This window comes from Ambystoma mexicanum, chromosome 11 (genome assembly GCF_040938575.1).
Source record: "Ambystoma mexicanum isolate Mex_15411 chromosome 11, UKY_AmexF1_1, whole genome shotgun sequence".
Lineage (NCBI taxonomy): Eukaryota > Metazoa > Chordata > Amphibia > Caudata > Ambystomatidae > Ambystoma > Ambystoma mexicanum.
Window position 1 is genome coordinate 829,671,284 of NC_090934.1, and position 23,969 is coordinate 829,695,252.

The 23,969-nt window shown below is 42.8% G+C and overlaps 1 protein-coding gene across 2 annotated transcripts in view; it reads right to left on the reverse strand.

The window, feature by feature from the left end:
* USH1C (USH1 protein network component harmonin) overlaps positions 1 to 23,969 on the reverse strand; it is an 844,250-nt gene that overhangs the window by 83,362 nt on the left and 736,919 nt on the right. For both annotated transcript variants that reach the window (XM_069623780.1, XM_069623779.1), the window contains 2 exons: positions 21,336 to 21,377; positions 2,418 to 2,471 (listed from right to left, as the gene is read on the reverse strand). In XM_069623780.1, the coding sequence (XP_069479881.1) occupies positions 2,418 to 2,471; positions 21,336 to 21,377 (96 nt within the window). The remainder of the gene's footprint in view (positions 1 to 2,417; positions 2,472 to 21,335; positions 21,378 to 23,969) is intronic.

Below are 23,969 nucleotides of genomic sequence, written 5' to 3' on the forward strand. Positions count from 1 at the left end.
TAAGGCGGATTGCCAAGGAGGACTCCGTTGTGCGCATGGACAGCCTTCGTCGCCAGTGTTGCCTCTTACAAGGCCTGAAAGGAGGACACGCACACGGAGGGATTTCTCAACACGTCATCTCCCTTCGTTCCCCAACTGCCAGTTATAAACTCCGCCTCTCCAACGGCGGGGGCTAAACAAGTTAACCCATTGGTGCCCGGCAACACCAGTGGAGTTTGAATGGACAATATATGACGTGTAGGAGAGTCGATAACACAAATCTAGGGTTTATCCACCATGCGTCCTCCGTTCTCACCTACGCCTCTTCTGTATCCAGCACCACTGAGACTTTAAACACACCCTGATCTTGACCTCTAAGGACCTGGAAATGTTCTGTCCATATTTTCAATCGCTGAAATCAGCACTATTGTTGACGTTTTAAGAATTTTCTTCTAGCAAGAAGGACGCTAGAGGTCGCCAATCGTATTAATACAAGATGTATTTTTTTTAGTTTTGGTTACACCTCTTTCCTGAAGATGCTGGTGTTGATATGAATGAAAGAAAACTGGCTTGATCCACACCTCTTCACATCCTACTCTTTCAACAGGAGCTACGACGCAGAGCGCCAGCATGATACTGTCCTATCTACATTCCAGGAAGAAGGAGAAGATGGCTTTACGCAACCGACCCATGATGATATGATATGATATGGCATTCATAACGCGCCTATACACAAGTGTTTCAAGGCACGACTAGGCACACAGGGGCAACAGAGGGAAGACAGAAAACAATCTTACTAGGCCAGGTGTCATTCAGATTGCGCAGGTGCAAGGGAAGGGGGAAAGAGAAAAAGTGTGGGGGTGGAGGGGTAGGGGAGAGTGCAGTACATGGGATAATAAAATGATATGATATGGCATTTATAACGAGCCTATACACAAGTGTTTCAAGGCGCGACTAGGCAAGGGAGGGGGACCAATAGGAAGACAGACAACGATCTTACTAGGCCAGGTGTCATTCAGATCGCGCAAGTGCATGCGAGGACTATGAAAGAGACGAGCTTGTTTTTCTTGACCCTGATTATCTGTCTATTTCTGAATATATGTTTGTATGTATGCATAGCCAGTTTGCAGAGCACTCATGCACCTCAGAAGTAGGCCTTATGGATGTAGGAGAGCAGGTAGGAGGGACAGGGAGACTAAAAAAAGGGATGAAGAGGAATTAGAAAATCCAAATGAAGAGCAGCACCATGGGATAGAGTGGGGCCAAGGCCAAATTAAGCATTAAAAGGGTAGGTTTTTTGGACGATTCCTAAGTGGGATTGTGTTCTGGTGTTTCGTAACATTCCAGGCAGAGAACTCCAAGTACTGCTCACCTGGAGTGAAGAGGTTCAAACGCCAGTTCTAACCTTACGGAATCCTGGATGAGTGACAGAGAAAGAATCCATGGAGCGTCCAGCAAGTATTTAGCACCAGAGCTGGTTTTGGTGAAATATTGGACATAATTCACTCTGTTTTCCACCGGAAGCCATAACCTGCCTATAATAAGAAAGGCCACTCATGGTCATAGTGCCCTAGCCTCTTGCGGACCATTCTACTTTCACTGGGAGGATAGTTTGTGAAATAAAGACTCACCTCTGACCCATGGCCAAACTCTGCTTCGCAAGTTCAAATCTTGGCATGGCTGCCTCAGCTCTACATTGTTCCATAATAGATAAAGTGAGTACTACTAAATGAGATAATGGTAGGAGCTATTAAAACTTAGATTCTTGAAGATCAATATGAGGAAATATATACAAACCTCATATTATTGTTAGGTTGCATTTAGCCGTTGCTCTCACCGCTGGGTCATAGTGCCCAACCCATCTCTGGCCATTGAGTTGAATTCCCTCCTGACTATTTCGCGTTCTACCCCTCTGTGTCCTGCTCATTGGCCACAGTGGCAAATCCCCTCCTGAAGTTTACAATAGTTTCCGCAGAATGAGGTTTTTGCATGCCGCTCCATTATTTGCCCTCCTGTTTTCCGCAAGAGTCTCATTTTCCCATCATATCCCTAACTCTCATACGTTCGGTACCCACACTACTCCCAATATCATGGTTATAGTCCTTTGTATTTTTGTTTACATTCCTGAAAAATATGTCTGGTTGCATTGTGCCCAGAGCCCCTGGTGGTGTCCTTGCTGGAAATGCCACCTCACTAATGGTTCGCCGAACGTCTGCGGCGTTGAGCTCCCGCATCTTGGTGTAAACCTTGTTTTGTCCACTTGTGTCCTTTGCTGCAAAAGAGCTGTAATTCGTACTGTGCACAAGAGGGTCAATGTGGCTGAAAGTGTTCGACGAAAATCTGAATTCACACAATAAGCTGCATAATCAATGTCACAGAAAAAAAGTATACGGAAATAGAAAAGGCAAATCTGTAGCAAATCAAATTCAGACTTTTACCTTTTTAATTCGTAGTAATCGCACATCTTTTCCCGCTATCTGATCGGGAGTAAACTGAAAAAGAGACAAAAGACAAACTGTAAAAAGCAGACAACATTCGTGATGCCACCAGTAGGAACAAGGACAGCAAACGCAGAAAACAATGTAATTGAAATAACTTGAATAGCATCAACCATAACAAATTCACCGGGAAGGAAAATGACCAAGTGCACCATAGGCCTCCTAAGGAACAATTGTCTGATTTCACAAAAAAAGGATTTTAAATTCTACTTAGCCGGACACTGGGCCTCATTATGAGTCTGGTGGTAACCATGCTGGTAAAAATGGCACGGCTGCCGGGGCATTACGGCCCCGGCAGCCCCAGTAATTGCCCATTGCCGGGCGCCGGAAAATATGATTCCCCATTCCCATTCGAGTCCCACTGGACTCAATGGGAATGGGGAGGACGGATGCACCGGCACCATTCATGAATGGTGCCGGTGCATCCGTCAAGGTCTGCAAGCGGGTGCCTTTCCGCCCGCCACATCAGACCTGGCCGGCGAAAAGGCACCCACTCGAAGAACTTGTAGTTTGTCTGGAAACAACAGTAATGGCTAGGTTACCAGTAACGTTGTTTCCGGACCGGCAACCTAATGAACCCCACTGTACACGAAAGAAATGTTCATCTTCTTGCATAGAAATAGCACAGCATATATTGACATAGGGATCTGACACAGGGTAAATGCGAGCAAATGCACATTTTTAGGGAAACTTGTAGGAACTCTATTGGCCGTTGGAATCATACTTTAGCATACTTGGGATGCAGTAGTATTTCAAGCCTTCCAATCAAGAAACATATTTTTTTGAGGCGCATCACAAATACTGGTAGCCTTCTATTCAGGGGTATAAAGCAGACATAAGCAGTAGGAGTTGCAATTGCCATCCTTATGCATTGTATTGCAATCCGTACGTCTGACTGTGCAATGCCTGAGGTTTTCTGAGGGGTGCTTCATATGTTGCTAGCTCCCAGGGGAGCCTAACTCTCTCCCAAAAAGTAGCAGCCAGGAACAGGTGGGCAGCCCTTCTGTGGTATAGTAACTATTGACGACGACGTTATGTATAAGTCACCAATATCTGCAACCATAGTCCCAATTCCCCCTGTGTATACTGGCAGCCCGTTGGTATATGTATCCCCACTCATGTAATATATACATTTATAATTATTCAATAATAAAACTCGTCGGGAAAATGAATGTCACAGTTGCAAAGCAAAACAACAAAACCCCACACATTCACCATGTATTATTCCTTAAGGTATAATATCAACACAGGGGTAGTGGGGTCTGAACCAGGTGATGGGCGCGCTTGGGTTATTAATCAAGGTTTAACATCAGTAGGAGATGGGAACAGCTGAAGATCCTGGTACCAATTAGGCTAACCCTTGCCTAAGACTTACACAAGTTTACAAGACACGTGCCAAGCTCGTATGCGCTTGTTCCAAAGAATTAAGTATGATGCCATTGCCACATGGTACAAGAAAACATAGAAATAATGTATGTGTTCACCTATTCCCCTTAACTACCAGGCTATTATGCAAGTCTATGCAAAAAGGACGAGAATATTCGTCTTTGGCAAGTGATGGGCAAACTTTAGTAAACCAGGAATTTGTTTAATAAACTAGGAACTTGTTTAATAAAATAGATCAACACATACATTATTCTGTGTTTTCTTGTACAATGTGGCAATAGCACCATACTTAACACTTTGGAACAAGCACATATGAGCTTGGCACATGTCTTGTAAACTTGTTTATTCCTTAAGGTAACCATACCCGTGCCGGTGCCATCGTAAACCAACCAGAACTTGGCCATGGTCATTCCTGGTACCTGGAAAAGGTACTTGTGTTACTCTTGTCTTGTACAAAGTGTGTGTACATGCATGTCATTTATTTTGGCTTCTGTGGCATCCTGAGCACTGCATGGTGTGGTTGCGTTATGGTTTTTTTTACAATGCCGGTGGCAGAGCTATGGTTCCATAACATGAACATTTGTGTGGTTTTGTTCTTTTGCGTAGCAACCATAACCAACCCTTTCACACAGTTTTTTCATTGCGTGTTTAATGGCTTTGTAAAGGTATGTTTCAATGTTAAGCCTCACCATGAAGTCCTTTTAACAGATTTTGTTCCATTTTATTGTTTAAGGGATTCAGAACCATTGCAATCAGGGGAAATATTTTGTATCCAGTGGCTTGAACTGAAGTGGGGGAATGAAGCAGGAAGTGAGAAAAATGTTAAACATTTTTTTGCTGGAAGTGGAGAGTCTCCCTGCTTGTTATGATGGGCTGGACATTTCTCTGGGGCCATGTCTGGATCAGGGTTGCCATGGGCCTTCATTGGTAGAATTCAGGACCTTTAGTACAGACCTGTTTTTTGTTTTCAGTTCAAGCAGTGGGGTGTCCACAGTGTTTTGAATTAGATGAGGAATCTGCCAGGTTGCCCCTTTTCCCATTACTCATTGGAATGTTCATGGAGTCATTTGACAGTGATTGGAGATGGAGGATCAAACACATATACAAGAGGGAGAAGAAATCCAATTGGCTGTGAATGTGGATGATATTATTGTACTCTGCTCTGACTGTAGGGGGTCAATCCCCAAAATCTTTGATTCACCTTGGAAAGATCTATTTACAATACTAAGAGAACTAGAGCCCCTATCTCCACACCCGATATCTGTATCAAAAACAAACCTGGTGTTCAGAGACCCAACAAGCCCTAACTAATAAAGTAAACACCCTACAAATTAAAATAAAAAAATAAGAAAGATGCTCTGAACCTACCACAGCCAACTAACTCCCCCCACTGAATAAAAAATACATTGATCAACATAACAGATTCTGCTTCACCAAAACTTCTATCCTAGAAGTTGAAAAAACGATCCTATCACTTAAACCTTCTAACTGTAAAGGAGATGTCTGGCCAGCACACATCATAAAAGATGCCGCAAGAGACCTCTCTCCATTCATTTCCAAGCTGATGAACACCTCATTTGCCTCTTGCACCGTCCCACTCAACTTCAAACAATCCTGGGTTCTTCCACTTCTGAAGAAGCAAACTTAAGACCCACTGGTACAACAGTAACATTCTACTATTTTGGACAAAGTTGCTTACTCGCAGATTCAAAAATACCTTGAGCTACATAAACTCCTAGGGGTCAGACAATCAGGATTCCGACCGCTACATGGGACGGAAACTGCATTGATAGATTTGAAAACACAAATCAATGAGCTGAGAGACAAAGGGAAGACAGCACTACTGTTAGTACTTGATCTCTCAGCGGTATTCGATTTGGTGGATCGCAAGGTCCTCTGCAGGCACCTTGACTCAGCAGCCCACTTCTCTACAGATGCTGTCAAGTGGATAGAATCATTCCTAAGCGACAGAACCATCAGAGTATTCTCCCCATCAGCAGCGGCTGATCCAACCCCAATCATGTGCGGGGTCCCTCAGGGCTCTTGCATGTCTCCAACTCTGTACAACATATTCATCAAACCATTGTTAGATGATTTGGACCTTCTGGGTATCACCTGTACTAATTACGCAGATGATACACAGATTCTCCTCCCACTTTCTGGGGATCATGGCAAGGACGTGGCGTTGGTGAATAGGATCTACCTCATCATTCAGGCATGGATGGCCACACACGGCCTATGCCTGAATGATGACAAAACAGAGCTGATAATTCTTGGCAGCCCCTCTAACATCTCGAAACTAGGTCATGAATACGCTTCTTTCATCATTGATGGCAATAATACCATAGTCTCAAAGGAGGTAAAAAACCTATATTTCTACCTGGACACCACTATGTCTTTCAATAAACAACTGAAATCCCTGGCTTCAACTACAGCCTACACGTGCAAGTTTATCAGAGCTGGTAAGCCCTTCCTCTCCAACGACAGCTGCATTATACTGGCCAGAGCATTAATTCTCTCCAGATTAGACTACTGCAATGCTCTCTACAGCAGTGCCAACAAAGCCAGTATACAAAAACTACAAATATTACAAAACAACGCTCTTAGAGCTGCACTAAGCATTAACAAAAGAGTGCACATGACCGTATTCAGATGCCAATATAAATGGCTATCCACTCATAACAAAATACAACTAAAAATCTCCTCCCTGACACACAAAGCATTACACAATGCTGCCCCCAGCTACCTAATTGACACATTGTCAAGAAGAATCTCCAGCAGGCCTACCAGAGTTGTCAATACAAACTGCCTGGTGGTACCAAGATTCAAATCTTCCAAGATTGGTAGCAATAGCTTCCCTGTGAAGGCTGCTAAACTTCGGAACTCCTTGCCACACGAGCTGAGAGCTGATCAACCCTACCCACATTTCAGAAAGAACGTCATCACCCACTTCAATCTGACCGAAGACTAGTCTCAACTGAAACTACTGCACATTAGCACACTTTAGCTCCAATATTGTAAACCATTGTATACTATTGTACACTAAAATGTAAACATTTTTTTTAAATCTACTACTTGTATATTCTGAGCCCTACCTATTTTGTATTTCATGTGTCAATTTACTCTGTTTGTCATTATGTAACCTTGTAAGCCTTGCATAACCTTTGCTCCGCCCTGCTACCTCCGGGTCTGGTGCGCATTAGAAATTCAATAAACAAACAAACAACCAAATTCATGGAAATAAAACACACAATTTATGATCTGGAATAGCCCAGACCATCCTGCTCCCAGGCAGCTGAGGTGAAATATCTAGGGATGAGTTTATTTTAAAATCTAGTAGTGAAAGTCAAGAAAAACATGGATCGAATAGGTATAGAAGTATAGAAGGATTAATGCAGAAATGGACCAATGTACCCATTTTAGTGATTCAGAGAGTTCATTTGGTAACATTGTTCTTGCTTGCAAATCTCTATACTCATTTCAGGCCTTGTCTTTACATCTCAGTTCCAGTGGCATACACGCATCATCTCTAGAATTTCCTTATTTATTTGAGGCAGAATTTCCCCCAACAGACTCAGCAAAGTCTGTACCATAAATGGGAACATGAAGGGGGCTCTCTTCCTGTCCTATAATTTGCTACAGGCCAATTGATCAATGTGGGCAGAAACTAAGCACCCACAACATAACTCCTCTGGAGGAACCATTGTGATGCCCCTTCAAAAACGAACTACCAAGTCCCCTCACACGCCATCTGACCATCTACCCAGCTCTCCCCTTAGGTTTATAGTGAGCACATGGATAGTGCTAGATGTTGTATACTTATTTGTGAATAAGAAGAACGTTATTTTATCATGCGCACTGTACATCAGGAAAGCAGCAGTAAGTCCTGCATTTCCATCATTGGGTGCTTTCACCATGAAAACACAGTGGTAGGTCGACACAAAAAAAGATTGATGGTGGAGGGGGCGGGACACATGGGAACATGGAATGAGAACACTACAGACACACATTACAGTGAAGGGTGAAGTTGGCCCCTCTTGTTAATAAGAAGACCAAATCATAACAAAAGTCAGTCAACAAGTGTTGCACATGGGAACAGTCTGACCCCAGAGACAGTTGGCAGAAAAATGGCCTTAAGTGGGTCAATCAGCCTCACAAATCCATTCCAGAGGCTACCTAAACATGGCCTGGCCTCTGAAGAAACACAACTATACAGTTAAATCTCGATCGTAATAATCAAAGGCAGGAATTCTTCTTATTTCTGGGTGTATGATCTTATTAAAAAGTGTAGAACTGCATTATCCCTTCCCAGAGTTACCTGACCTGGTGAATTGCCATTCTAACTTCACTAATAAATTCTACTCCTTGAAATACACACAAATAAACTACCAAACCCTGTTAATGACAACAACACAGCAACAGCACTACGTGCCCCACCTCTAAAAGCGACTTTCGCCTCTCTCTTAGTCACTGCACTAAAACAGCGCCCTTAAAATCAATGTATAGAATGGAAACACCTTTGCCAAAAAGTCTACCATGCCTAGCCAGTGTCATAAAACACTGTCATTGTCCCCACACTGACAGAACTTCTCATTAGAACACGGCATGCTATCTGAAACCTTTAAAAGTGCTGTAAGTTGATTGCTAAAGACCCAACTGCTGACATTAAAGATCCATTCAAAATTGGCACCTCATAATGGAGGCAACTGTTTGAAAAAGAAAATACACTAACACAGAGAGAGTTATCTTAACAGACACACATACCCTATTCAAGCACTAAGTGTCCAATGGAACAATCAGTCTTCTCCAAATTAGTGTACTTTTCCAACATAGAATACCGTTTGACCACCCAGATTTCCTAGCAAAACTGGCCTAACAATACATATTAACATGAACACTTAACATCTGAACTGAAGGAGCAGTCTACCCTAAAGCCTGCAAGCAAACACATTATGCAGGCAAAACACTGGTTTTGATGAGGCCTAAACTCTGAAACCGTCTGAACTTGGAGATATAGTACTAGGCATGGGCATGTTCAATTTTGGCTAACAAGCAGTGTGTCCTTTGACATGTTACTATACTCTCCATCTGGATGACCGACCTCCCACACATGTATTTATGTTTTCCGTCGCCTAAAAGAAAACTAACTGCACTGTCTCCTCTTTCCATTGCGTAGCACTGTACACAACGCATGCTGTCCATTTGCATGTTTTAACCATACGATGCTGCAGTGAAGGCACTGACTACCTTCGCTGGCATATAATTACATAACATTCTGTGTACAATTCATATATGCACTTCATAGAAATGTCATTATTATTATTGTAGGGGATTGGGCACCATATTATAAAAAAGGGAGCAGGCTTCTGAGCTGGGTTCAAACCTCTCCATCAGTGCAGAATATGTTTAACTGTCAGCTTTTATGATCTAAAATGGTCTAAAAATAAAACAAAGGATTGACTATCTTATAGTGTTTGTAACTAGATTGTGGGTCAGTTGTACAAAAAGAAGGGAAATAGAATAGTATTGAACATTTGACTTTGGAAAAAGGAGCAGTCTTGGAGGTTGGGTTTGATCCTCTCTGCCACAGCTGTACTTTTCTTTTTGATAATGCTAGTTCCCATAGCATGCATCACCGGTCTGTGCAATGAGCTGCCGCAGGGCAGGGTGGCTTTGTGGTAATGTCTTTTTCTCATGCCATTGTAATACTTATTATATTCCAGACGGGGGCACCCCTGATATGAATCAAGTGTAAACCACCTGCAAAGTGGTCCAAAATGCGTGGAGGTTGGGGAAATAGTGCACATTGAATAGTGCAATAGTACCTTCCATACGGAATCAGTGAGTAACGGCACTTTGGGCCTCATTACACGGATGGCGGTAGGGATTTACCGGTACCGGTAAAATACCGGTACCGGTAAATCCCTACCGCCTTACTACGAGGTCCCTTTGCGGGTTGGGGGATTTAATGCCTGCTTTTTTCAGGCGTTAAAATCCAACCCGATAAGGGACCTCGGAGCTAATTACGGCACCGCAAAATTGTGGTGCCGTAATTAGCGCCTTCCCCATTCCCATAGAGCCCTATGGGGCAGAAATGGGAATGGGGAAGGGCAATGGCGGAAAGGGGATTTACCGCCCCTCCAACCTTGGAATGGGGCGGTAAATCCCCTTTCCGCCAAGGCGGTGCCGGTATTTTACCGGCATGAGCCATGGCGCTAATAGCGCCATGGCTCACCGCCTAACGGGTAATGAGGCCCTATGTGTTAATAGACATTGATCACTCTGGCAGAGAAACCTTAGGCAGGACAAAAGGGGCACATATCCTAGGCCATCACTCGGAAGGGTCCCCATCTGGCTGCCTGATGGAAAGCAGTCAGTGCAAATTATTTACAAAAACAAAAATACAGCATGTCCTGATATTACCTAATGTGATGCTGAGGCTCTGTGTCTGCGAGCTGTCTATAGTTTACAACTTAGGTCAGATCGTATGCATTCTTTTATTTAGTGCATTCTGTGTTCACTGAAGTACACACAGTTTGCTTGTGCACTGTAGCGCAACTCATGTAGCATATTCACCTTTCTTTGAGGAATACACTGATCATGTGCATTAACCTGAGCTGCAATGGATAATAAGTTTGATTTCTGCAAGGGTTCAGTAGTTATCACAGCGGGTTAAGCACTTTTTGCAGGGTTCTGCATTCCTGATCCAGATCATATTACCAAATCCCAGCAAGATGGACTGTGTCCTCCATCTCTCTGAGGCGGAAAAACCTGAATATATAAACTTTGGTGATAGTAACACCTACTTATGCTACAAAACAACATACCTGCAACAGAAATAGCTAGTTATACAAGCTAACAGAGCATGAGTATGGTGCCGATCTAGAACTAAGTTCCTCCACAAAAGTTGTGAAAACGGGGTTGCCGCCCCCAAAGCATAAGTCATTAGCTGGAAGAGAGATGATTAGGAAGCCCAAATGGGAAATGTGGAACTAAAGTGTTGAGGCTCATATCCTGGCTTTGCCGAAGACGATAGTGGGGTCCTGATCAAATAATATGAATCCACTGGGGAGTAGTGTGCTGTCGTCTGTGAAAAGCACTGGTGGCATTGCTTAGTCCATTGCTTGCTCCTTCTTCTCATGTTGGCCATTTGTGTCGAAAGAGCTCTACAAAGTAGCGAGCCAACCAATCATCACAGGCCAACGCTTTAATCGAAGATTAATAACAATATGCAACTCACTAATCACAGGTTTTTTTTTTGTTGGGCGTATTTAAACCAGGTGAGATGTTTATGCTTACATTAATTATTCTTCTACTACTTGTATACTTCTATTGAAGGAGAAAATAAATATATAGTAGAATCAACTTACTTTTGTGTAACATGTTTCTGTATGGACTTTTTAATATTGCCATGTTAGGTTATCATAAGATTTGTATACTTTCCAAATCAGGGCTACAAATCGGGCTGCGATTTTAGTTAATGAAAGACACACATTTACAGATAATTGCACCTTGAGGTAGGATGACAAGAACTGGATAATAATAAGGTAAGTTACTGAAATTGCAGACTGTGCCCAAATTCCAGCTTCATAATTTAGTCAGACAGTGTGATCATCTGCAACTCATTTAATCTCATAGTGCCTAACCAGTCAAAATTGTCAATCCCAAAATATTTCAAACTGGCTATGGTGTTTCTTATATGTAACAATAGTGGTCATTTATAAACTGCACACCACAAACTAATTGTTTCTTTGCTCACTCGTGGCAACATCACTTGAAAAAAACATGGCCCTCATCTATCCTTGATCTAACATCTGGCAAACTACTTACCCTCAGTACAGAAATGTGTCCGAATAAAGACAAGGTGACTGTTGTAATCTGTCCACATTATATCATGCTTTTATGATTTTGATTACAATAATATTGAATGAAACATTTATGTTGAATGCACATTATGCAATTAATCCATGCAATAAACACCTTATAATAACTGATCTGAGATAACGTTCCCCATGCATATCTGTGCTTTTGTGTAACATCTTCTATAGGGGAAACACATCCAATATTAATTGTGTTCAAAGTTAATTATAATTATAATAGTGCAAGCACATGTTTTTGATACTTAGGTTATGCTATGACATAGGGGAATAAAGTCTACTTTAGATTTATTCCTGTGAATATTGTATTGGTCAGCTCAGTTGATAGACTTTCACTTGCTACAAAAGTTAGGCATTACATCAATGGACCATAGGATTGTAAAATAATAGGAGAGCAAAATAGTCGCCTGGGTGTCGATATTTGACATCTGGAGGCACCAGAGAACCTGCCTTTTCCTGTTTCTGTATGAAGATTACTTTTTAGGAGGAATAGAACTGGGTACAAATTTAGATTGATGATGACTTTTAACAGTCCATACACATTCCCCTAGATTACCAATGCCGTACCTGAAACTGTGCACCATAGTATACTCAGTACACATTGCATTTAATATACATTATAGCATTTGGTTGTAATGACATCATTACATCTTGTTAAATGGCTGAAGTGAAAAAAAATGTTCAGTCATTTAAATGATATTCTCTTTTCAATGACAGCATTCTACAGGTGTTGTTGAATTTACCTTGAAGTCTTGGACTACTCCCTTGGAGAGAAGTCATTCATTTCTACTTGGGATGCAACACGAGCAATAAATGTGATGGTTGCTATGGGGATTGGGGCAGAAGAGAAGCATCTTGACTCACTACTGATGCGAGCAAATCTAGCGATTAGAAGAGGTGCTGTAATGGAGCCCATACAAATCATTTTACGATTGAACATGACAGTCACATGCATTCCAAAATTACCATTCCATTTCTGGAGATGCATGTCCTGCAACAAATAGTACAGCTGATTTGCTCATAATATATCCAAGACTACATGTCCCAAAATGCAAGCAATAATATTGGCCGATCATCTCCCCAACAATAATTTGGATGTACTTAAAAATAAGAAGTCAGTCACCAAACCTTAATATTGCTATTGCCCACAAAATACAGTATGGGTGTTGGCAGGTATCAGATGACTACTGTTTTTACAATAAATACTTTACTCCATAGATCTCTAATATTGCACACATGATTATTCTCATTGTTAATAATGGGGTTCATTTAATAATGTTAGTTAGTAGGAGCTAATTGATGGAGATCGAACCGACAGCTCCTGCAGCTCCAACACTCGAGTGATTTATTATTTTTATTTTTTTATTTTTCATTGGCTATTTATGGTTATACAATGAAAACCTTTAAGCCAGTTGATCCAGCTTTTAAAATCCAAAATCCAAATAAATAAAACTTGATCCACTATCACATACCGTTCTTGTTGTTTCTAATATTAGTCCTCCTATTCTTCAATTACTAAATTGAAGAATCCACCCTCTTGAATAGCAATTCCCTCATCCTGCTTTCGTGGTTTCAAGATTTCCCTTGTTGGGAAGAGATTAACGCGAATTCTCAGGAACTGGGATCTAAAAAAAACAACTACGGAAGAGCTGTAGATATTTTGGTAAACAATTCAGTTTTTTTTCTTCCCCTTCTAGCGGCTTTCCGTAGAGTTTGAGTGTTTGCCTTTCGTCATGGGTCTTAACCCAATCCTGTTGGTATCGTTTTTTTTATACCTTATCTGTGTTTTGTACGAGTGTTGACGTTTCCCCCAGATTGAATAGGACCATTTTACACACTCTTTCCCATTCTCGTAAGGAGCACTCTGACTTTCTTTAGATGTCTCTGAAGTGCCTTAAAGCCACCCTACGGCTTATCATCAATGCATTTCTTGAACAGATGGAGAATTTTCCACATTACTATGGCTCTACGTGAGGTGAGGCCAAGTTCCATCCATAAATCCTGGATCAGAACGCTCTTAGGTAGGCCCAACGCCTTCTTCCAGAAAATGCCTTCAATGGATTGTCAAGTTTTCATATGACAGTTCAAGGATGTCTCAGCACCATATGTTAGGATTGGAATAACGTTCATCCTGTAAAAGTTAACCAATAGGAACGTGGAGAACCCACAAACCTTTTTCATGATTATTTTACCCTGTGATGCTAGGTTGTTTGCTTTACTTCGGAGTGAAGCAATTCTGGGGCCATCGCAGGTGCTAGTGTTTAGGCAAACGCAAAGCTAAGTAAGAGATTTTACCTCCAGAATTCTTTCCCCTTGCAAATACCATGCTTTTGCTCCCTTCCTTCCACCGTTTGTTGGGTCACCACAGGCCATGATCCTAGATTTAGATGGATTTATCAGGAGACCATTTGATGTAATATATGATTGTAAAGCATCCAATTGCCTCTGAAGACCCAGTGGCGTTTGATCAGCCAGAACGATGTCATCCGAAAACAAGAGGCGGCCGACTTCTTTGGCTCCCAACTTCGGCGGGAAGCATTTAACACCCACAAAATCAAGTTCTATGTCCGATACAAAAAGGTTGAAAAGTTCTGGGGCCAACGTGCATCTTTGTTTCAGCGCTTTTGAAGTGGCTGAAGTCTTGATAATGCGCCTTTGGTGTTAAGCCTTACCCTTAGTGTTGTGTACGTGTACAAATCTTTAAGTGGTTCCATGATTGTACCAGGGCAGCCCCATTGCTCTATCTTTGCCCACAGGGCTGGACGCTTGATGGTATCGAAGGCTTGGCTTAAGTCCACAAATGCCAGGTATGTTTTCATGGCACTGTTCTTCTCAGATCTTGCTTTGAGAATGTTTATGATGAAAATAGTGAGGGTCGTCCCTATTCCCTTCACAAATCGGGATTGCCACTCATTTCTATGCTCAGATGTTGTTGGCCACTGGAATAGATTTTTTAATAGCAATGTGGCAAATAATTTTCCGGCCACCTCCAGTAATGCTATTGGACGGTAGTTAATGTGATCCGACCTCTGGCCTTTTTTAAAAATAGGCACAATTATTGATGACTTCCATGACAAGGGGATCTTCTTTACCTCTGTGATGTACAGAAATAGAACAGACAAAAATTCAGTCCATTGTGCTGGATTTTGCCTTAACATCGCATTGGTCAGACCATCGGGCCCTGGCGCTCGTGACTTGCTAAGTTTGTTTATGTTCACCATAATTGTTTCTGGGGATAAGTCAAGCCCGTTGTTTACCAGCTAGATTGCTTGCCGGCACATTGTCAGAGTATTTCTTGAAGTGATCAATCCAGATAGCAGCTGGGATGGAATTCAGCAAGAGTGCTTCTTGAGTCGTATATAGCCGATTTTCTGTGTTGTTGTTTCAATTTCCAAATTAGTTGTTCCCCATCATTGGGTTGTTCTTTTTTCAATTGGATAATTTTTGCTTCATGGTCTTTTTCCTTATGACGACCGTTTGGTCGTAAACATGAGTATGCTAAAATGCCTGCCGAGAGACCTTGCTTTTTTTAACCTCAAAATCGTTAAATAGACGTGTGTTGTCTAATCTCTCGTTTATCCGTGAAGATTTCAATTTATCAGTTGCAATTTACAACTTCCTTGTGAGTTGATGGATTTTATGTTGAGGAATTATAAGTCGATTTCGTCCTGGTGTTATTTCTAGGGCATTATGTATGTTTTTGCCCTGGTCATAATGGTCTGATTGCCAGGCTAGGCTCAATAGATTGTGGTCACTAGAGGTCTTCCTAATGACTAACAATGATTGTATAGCTGCTGCCATGTTTTTTGATCAACAAATAGAATCCAGAATTTGGTCTTTCTTTAAGCCACTTCTGGTCACTTTTCCTGGGATGTCTCCCTCGGTGCAGCCATTTACCGTTAGTAAATCTCTTGAAGCTATCATTTATAACCAACATAAGCCCTGCGTTTCAGTGACTGTTGTTTTTATCCAATCAACCTCACGTTTTACCCCCTTGTCATCAAAACATACATAGTTCAGGACCCCACATAAGATGAACCAAGGCTCCTTCCATTTAAGACGTTGTTCGTCTATCAGTTCAGCTACTTGGTTAGGGTAGGACCTGCATTCTGGGCAGGCCGGGTTCCAATACAGGTTCATGAGTACTAATGTCTTGGTGTCCTTCATCTTTCTAGTGGTTAGCATGCCCACCAGTATATGAATGTAGGGGTTAGGTGAAAGAGACTCAATGTGGCAAAAGGCTAGGTGGCCTTTAATTGCAATCATCAGACCTAACCTTGGGGTTAACCGCTGGATTCAGAAAAACTTCATATCCGTCGAGTATGGGGTCCTTCATTAACCATGTCTCTTGGACACAAATGATGTCATGGTCTCCAAGTGAGTTATCTGTGCCAGAAAATAGATGGACGAAACCCCTTGTATTCCAACTGGCCATGGTCACGAGGGTCTCTTTTGACGCCTGGTGAAGTTATGGCATGTTAATCTTGTCTGCCAGGAGACCCACCAGCCACTTCCAATTGTCATCTGACCACTTGTGATCCCTGGTGTTTTTTACACTGGTTCGGTAGGTCTCTTTTGAGTCAACACTTGCCACCTCAGATCTCCTTGACGCTGGTTGACTAGTCTTTTTCAATATCGCCCTGTGTTGAGTGATGCTGTTTATCCAGGTGACAGAGGGCACTTCTCGATCTGTAGTTTCTTCTTTGGTTCCCGGGTGTTAGGCAGAATAATATGCAGTACCCTTTGGGAACACCACACACAATTAAGTCTACAAGTGTAAGTACAATTTCACCTTTGGTACAAGCATTTACTACACAGTAAAGTGGTAGCGATGGCTGAGCAGCCAGACTTATCTCAAGAGTAAAGTGAGCAGTATCAGAGGTTACACAAAGGACAGCAATTACTATGGTTCAAACAAACACTGATTCAAGGTTTCTGAGTAAAAGAATATACATTTATTTACACCATCAGTTATAAAACAGTTCACTAATATAAAGCAGCAGAAAATCACAATCTTAATACACTACAATAACCCCCAATCAATTCTGGACAAGTTAAGCTCAAAATGAAATGTGAGCAAAATGGCACTCCAGCAATTTAAAAGGGAGGAAAAGACAAGGTTATCCAAAATCAACAACACCAACAAGTAATAGGCAGGGCAATCTAGAAAAGGCTTACTACAACTAGGATTCAAAACAATAGACCTGGGCCAATGTAAATGGTTCAGAGTATTTGCAGAAGATCACACAGTTCAGAGTAGTTCATGGTTAAGTCTTTGCCAAGAGTTCAAAACGAAGTTGGTCGGAGGAAAAGTTATTCAAAGGAGAAGAGAAGGACAATCCTTCGGAGAGACAAAGATTTCAAACACTTTCACCACGGTCAGACAGAACGAACGACCGGATTTGCACAGTACCTTAAATGAAGAAGAATGCTGTAGCTGAGGCGGTTGCTCCTGGCAGTTCCTGCACGCTGACAGTTCCTGAAGTAACTGTTGTGGTGACAAGAAGGAGGAAGACTGGAGGGTCCTGCACTGCCCAGGGAGAAGCCAGCAGCAGAGCAAAGCGTTGAATAAAAGGTGTGCTCCTTAAAACCCAAACAGGTTCTGTTCCGCCTGGCTACCCGGTTCACTGCAGCGATGCACAGCAAATTTGACCAGGAGAGGGAGGCCAGCGTTTGGTGTTTGGAAGCTGATTGGTCCCACCAAGCTCAAGGGAAGAAGATTCCTTGAAGATCTTCTCTGTCGTCTGAGTTTCGGGTGAGTCGGACCTGCAGCAGGGCTTCACCGGGATGTCCAGTAGTTGCAGCAGTCGTCTTCCTTCAGCTCCTCATTGGTTCTCTCGTTCCAGTGGCAACTCTGCCTTCCAAGTCCCAGAGACCTGCTTTTAAGCAGTTTTCCCCCATTTACACAGCCTAGCTGTTGGTCAAACAGCAGGCTGGCTGTCCAGGCAGAACAGCCACCTAGCCAATCAAACTAGAGTGTGACTTGGGTCTCCAAGGAGACACTGTGCAGGGGGCATCACACCCCTCCCTCACATCCTGCCCACTCAGACACTCAGGCACCTAAGGAGGGCTTCTGTGTAGAAGCCTGCCAAAGGACGGCGAACAAAGGAACCAAACCTGGTTTGGCGCGCAGAGTAAAACACGAGAAAGACCTTTACAAAAAGAAATGGCAAAGAAACCCGACCGGAACCAAAATAAAATAAAAGAGGTCCAGCGGCTTAGAGTTTGAGGCTACCACCATAGCCTCTAACGTTACCGAAGCTATTTTCATAGCTCGTGGTAGAATACAAATGGTAGATACCACAGCCACCAGCCAAATCTTAGAGAAAGGGGAAAGAAATTATGTTCCATGAGAATCAGACAAAAAGGGATAACTATTAACCCTTCCAGTACTCTTTTGGAAGATAGGTTGTACTGGGTCTGTAAATTTAAAAGAGCTAGTAAAGTCAATGGTAACTTTACATGTTCTGGGAGACAGTAGTCAGTCCCATAAAATGGAGTTTAAAGTGGGAAGTCTAAAAAGACAACACTGTGTCACTGCACTAAATGTGCTGTGTGACACAGTAAAAAGTTGATGCCTATGGAGTGGGTGAGACTCCATAGTCCATGAACAAAAAATGTACAACACTCAGCAAAAACACATGTAAGAGTGGGAAAAAAGGCTCACAATCTTACCAGGTGAAACATTTAAATCCTAGAAATCCAGCAAAGCTGCTGAGGGACTCAAAAGGTAATGGAAATTAGCCATTCTGGAGAATTCTCCCTAACACAGGGTGCCATTGCCCCTTTCATGATCGCGTCTCTCACTTTGAGCGTGATTTACAGATATCCTTTGACTCAAGGTAGCCAACCGGGGGTGTCTCCGTGGGGGGATGAATTCCATCAGGTCAAACCCCAGAGGTCTCAAATGGCTCACTTCTTCCGTTAAGAACTAGATAATCAGGGGTGTTGATGGATAAAGAGCCACCCTGTCCATTCATGATTCGTCAAAGAGTGATTTGAATTCTGGTACACCAATTCTCTGGCAATAATTCACACCTAAGTACACAGAAACCTATTGTCATCCTAAATCGCCAGCGAACATTGTGGACAGAGCACGCCAATGTACACACAAGGGGATTTGTTGAAAGACATTCACACAGAGTGGTGAAATGATAGAAGGCACCTCACTCTGTAGTATTGGCTGCATCTTGTTGGGATTCTGCAGGCACAATAGTGATGAGATGTGTCCATAAAATGCCCATATTGGGTGAGAAAAACAGCAATTGCACCATGGCGGATTCGTTACAATACCGGCAGCAACCATGGTGCTAATAGCGCCATTGGTTACCGCCGGTGTTGTAATGAGGGCAAATAACTCTGTAACGCTTTAAAACACTAGAGATAACATTTGCAACATCCCACAGGAAATACATAGGCAACATAGTCACACGTAAAGATATATTTACTAAGGAAATGCCCACACACAAATGACACCCACAAGTAGTTTGTTGCTCATGTAGGAAATTGCAGAAAATTACAAAAATGCCTCAGTGTCATTTTAGGGATCCATGACATAAATTGCTAATGTTTGCACATTTCTGAACATGCATAAAACACCTTAAAAATATGCACAATTCACAACAGACAGTAGGAGAAACTAGGAAACATCATTAGTGCAAAGAATCTTTTCATTTAGTCTTAAACTTATATGTCATACTTTATATGGAAAGGGAAATGCGGAGTAATTGATAAACAGCGACAAGTTATGGTTTGGAAGATGTTATTGGGCCTCATTCCAAGTATGGCGGTAGGGGGTTAACGGCACTGGTATGGATGCCCGTGCCGTTAACCCCCTACCGCCACATTCCAAGGTCCCTTAGCGGGTCCCATCAGGAACGGCTGGTCTGACCAGCCGTTCTTAGTGGGACCCGTTAAGGGACCTTGGAGCTAATAACGGGCCCGCAATTTGCGGGCCCGATATTAGCTCCTTCCCCATTCCCATTGAGCCCTGTGGGCCTCATATGGGAATGGGGATTAGTTTTGTAAATGGGGATTTACCGGGCCCTCCAAGGGTGGAATGACCCGGTAAGTCCCCATTCAGAGACACCGGACCCGGGTTTGGAGGCAGCCATGGTGCTAATAGCCCCATGGCTGCCTCCAAACTCAGAATGACCCCCATTGTCTCATAACCACTGGGAATTCCTTCAAGTAGACTCCATTTCAATGTGTTTCCCCTTTCTGTTCTACGACAGAGGACAACCAACCAAATGCAATTCAACCTTTGCCTTTCCGGCTATGGGCAGCCCAGTCCCTACTGGTTCTGCATGTCCCTTCTGCACAGAAAACACTCTTCTTTCAGACGTGATGGGCCTTGTTCATGACGGAGATACAGCCTGATTCCCTGGGCATAGTGAGTGAGCTTGGGATCCAATATTAAGCAGTCGCAATTGAGGGTTACTTTCTCTGCCACTCACACTCAGGCATCTCAATAGCCTGGGTGGACACTATGTAAAAGTTGTCCGTGTCATTAAGAACATAACTCAACCATAATTTGGGTCAGACCAGCCGTTCCTGATGGGACCCGCTAAGGGACCTTGGAATGTGGCGGTAGGGGGTTAACGGCACGGGCATCCATACCAGTGCCGTTAACCCCCTACCGCCATACTTGGAATGAGGCCCAATAACATCTTCCAAACCATAACTTGTTGCTGTTTATCAATTACTCAGCATTTCCCTTTCCATATAAAGTATGACATATAAGTTTAAGACTAAATGAAAAGATTCTTTGCACTAATGATGTTTCCTAGTTTCTCCTACTGTCTGTTGTGAATTGTGCATATTTTTAAGGTGTTTTATGCATGTTCAGAAATTTGCAAAAATTAGCAATTTATGTCATGGATCCCTATAATGACACTGAGGCATTTTTGTAATTTTCTGCAATTTCCTACATGAGCAACAAACTACTCGTGGGTGTCATTTGTGTGTGGGCATTTCCTTAGTAAATATATCTTTACGTGTGACTATGTTGCCTATGTCTTTCCTGTGGGATGTTGTAAATGTTATCTCTAGTGTTTTAAAGCGTTACAGAGTTATTGGCCCTCATTACAACACCGGCGGTAACCAATGGCGCTATTAGCACCATGGTTGCTGCCGGTATTGTAACGAATCCGCCATGGTGCAATGGGGAATTACCACCCCATTCCAAGGTTGGCGGGGTGGTAATTCCCCATGCACCAACGGACCTTCCCCATTCCCATTTTTGCCCCATAGGGCTCAATGGGAATGGGGAAGGTGGTAATTACGGTACCACAAATTGCGGTACCGTAATTACCTCCAAGGTCCCTTTGCGGGTCCCTACTTTAACGGCTGGTCCAGACCAGCCGTTAAGGTCGGGAGCCGCAAAGGGACCTCGTAATTAGGTGCTAAGGGGTTAACGGTGCCGCAGCCTTTTACGGCGCTGTTAACCCCTTAGCGCCAGGGTCGTAATGAGGCTCATTGTGTTATCAACTACTATGCATCTCCTTTCCAAGGGACACAATATACATTTAAGATTCAATGAAAATGTGTCTCTGTCAAAACAATTATACTTAGACCATATCACAGTGCTACTTACCATGCTATAGGGATCAAAGTCTTCCACATATTTTTGAAAACCCTGAAAAGAAACGGATTTTGATGGTCAGTTTTGATATACGGGATAATATATTCAGCGAGATTTATTAAAACTGAAGGAATAGAGAAAGAAAGACAGAAAGGTAGGCAGTTTTGCAAGCAAGCAGAGCAACCTGAAGTGCCTTGAATGAACGCTTTTCTCCGTGTGTATCTTCCTCCCTCATTTCCCCCTCTTACACTATTAGGTACAGTCCATCCAGTCTTACTTCTCAGTGACTCCGGAACTTTCTTCTACCTCTCTCCTGCTTCCTCATCCCCATCGCCCTCCCCTGCATGTGACCCCCAGCCTTTCACAATGTTCTTCATAGTTCTTCTAATGTTTTAGACCATCTTATTATGCTCAAATCTGGATCCCCTTTTACCCATGTCCCCCCAAAATCTTAAAGATTTGGCCTAACCCTATTTTCATGACATTCCTCCCCATTCCTAATGCCTCTTTTTTGTCAAACCCCTCTCCAGACCCTTGGCAGGCCTTGCCAACATATGTCTGATTTTGGATGTCTATGGTATTGTGGGCCTGGTCATTCTTGCTCTCTCAGCAGCCTTCAGTAGCACTAACATGCCATCCTCCTTCAGTGGCTCTCTGGTTGCAACATTGCTGTTTCTGCCCTCATGTGGTTATTTTACTTTCTCTCCAACTGTTTGCAATCTATTTCCCTGCCCCTTTCTGTTCATCTCCATGCATCCTTGTTACTGGTGTTCCACAAACATTCTCTGACTCAGACACCTTTTAATCTATGAAAGAAAGGTCAGAGCCCCTCTACCGAGAACAAACACGGACAAATAACCCGTTCTCTGGGAAAGTGCGCCCTTGGAGGATCTAGAACCATGTTTTAGCTCACTGGCCCATTTCTCCTCTGTGAAAGGTGCAGGGAGCTAAAAAAAACGTGGTTACACACCCTCCTGAGTGCAACAAAGTCCATAGAACAGGGTATTTGACCCTCTTCATTATAAGTAGAGGGGCTCATACACCCTTCTTTTAACACCTATAGCAACGGTGCCAACATCCTCTTCTGATCGAATGGAATGATGAGCCCCATGGCATACAATGTTCAACTGTGCCTGTCCACTATTTCCAGATGAATATCTCAGAACTCCCCCAGATTCCACTCCAATAAAGCCAAGGTAGTAAAGATCCCTTTTCTGGTCTGTCGGGCATTTTCCAACTGTGGACTGGGTCCAACTGTGGACCCAGGTTCCTTTATCCCAAACTGAAGTAATACTACCCTGTGCACTTTCTGATAATCCAGCCTGGCTGTTCTAGTAATACCTAGATTTTGCTATTCACATAAAGTGGGTGGTGCCTTCTCATGCCTTGCCCCTTCCACTACAATGCCCGCCTTATTTATATGCACAGTCCTTCGTCCCTCCATGTCTTCCATCACAAACCCAACATATGTTTTCTCCTCTGCCTTTTCCAATGAATATGCACTATCCTGCACCCTTTGAGATCAAGCTAGTGCCAATAAACCACTTGTAGTGTATGTGCTCTTTATAAGACAAATATATAAGTCGAAATCACACCCTTTACGCCCAACATGGCACATTTCCACACACATGTTGAACCATGAGCACAGATAGACCCCTTGCATCACGGTTAACCGCAAATACCCAAGTATGTTTCATCCTACGCTACTGTGACTGAACTACTTCATTAACAGTGACATATTTCAATCCCAGGTGATTATTGATGCCACTTCCTACACCTGAGCTGACTAGTTATGTAGACATGCTCCAGCAGCCCCAGTGTGCGCCCGATCTCCTCTTTTCCATACGCTGCATGATGGTTCTCTGAGCTCCTCTCAGACTTATTTTACTGCAGCTGATGAATAAATAAGATAGCTCCAGCATGCCTCCAGAGTCAACCATGCCATTTGTTCAAAGGGATACAGGATCTGGCCAAAACTATGAGTACCCCCAGCAACATATCCACGTGTTAAAGAGAAATAATATTTCAGATGAACTCCTGAAATGCAACATGCCTTTCAACTTTATACATCAGCCTCTCTGTGGTGTGAACTTTATAAGAAAAGGTATGTAATCACAACATCCTGTCAGTGAGCATCTGACCAATCTGGAGTATCCATGGCCATGCACACCTAATGAAGTAGCTACATGTCTTTGGTAACACAACATGCTTTGGTCTTGTAAGGAGCCTTGGGACATCCACATTCACAAGCCTCTTTTCAGAAACGGCCTTATAAATGGAATATTAAAAGAAGCTGTCTTACCTTTTACATTCTACGATGTACAACACACACACAGCAAAACAAAAGTAAGTCGCGCAACACAAAGAAGCACATTTAGAGGGAATCTTTCGTTCTACTAATTCTTTCAAGTAATTGGTTGACTCCTCTATACTTTGCCTTATATTGTTTCCTGTCAGCAGCTTCCTGGCCCATGTGTTTGCCTTGCAACTCAATAGCTTCCTGTTCTTTAAGTATATTTGAAGCTGCATGATTCATTGCACACATGTGCAGCATTCCACTTCTGGCTATCGTTCTTCACCTCTCACACAAGCTTTCTGAATTGCACCAAAGGCTGTAGTTTAGGCTCCAAAACTGTCAATTCTCCA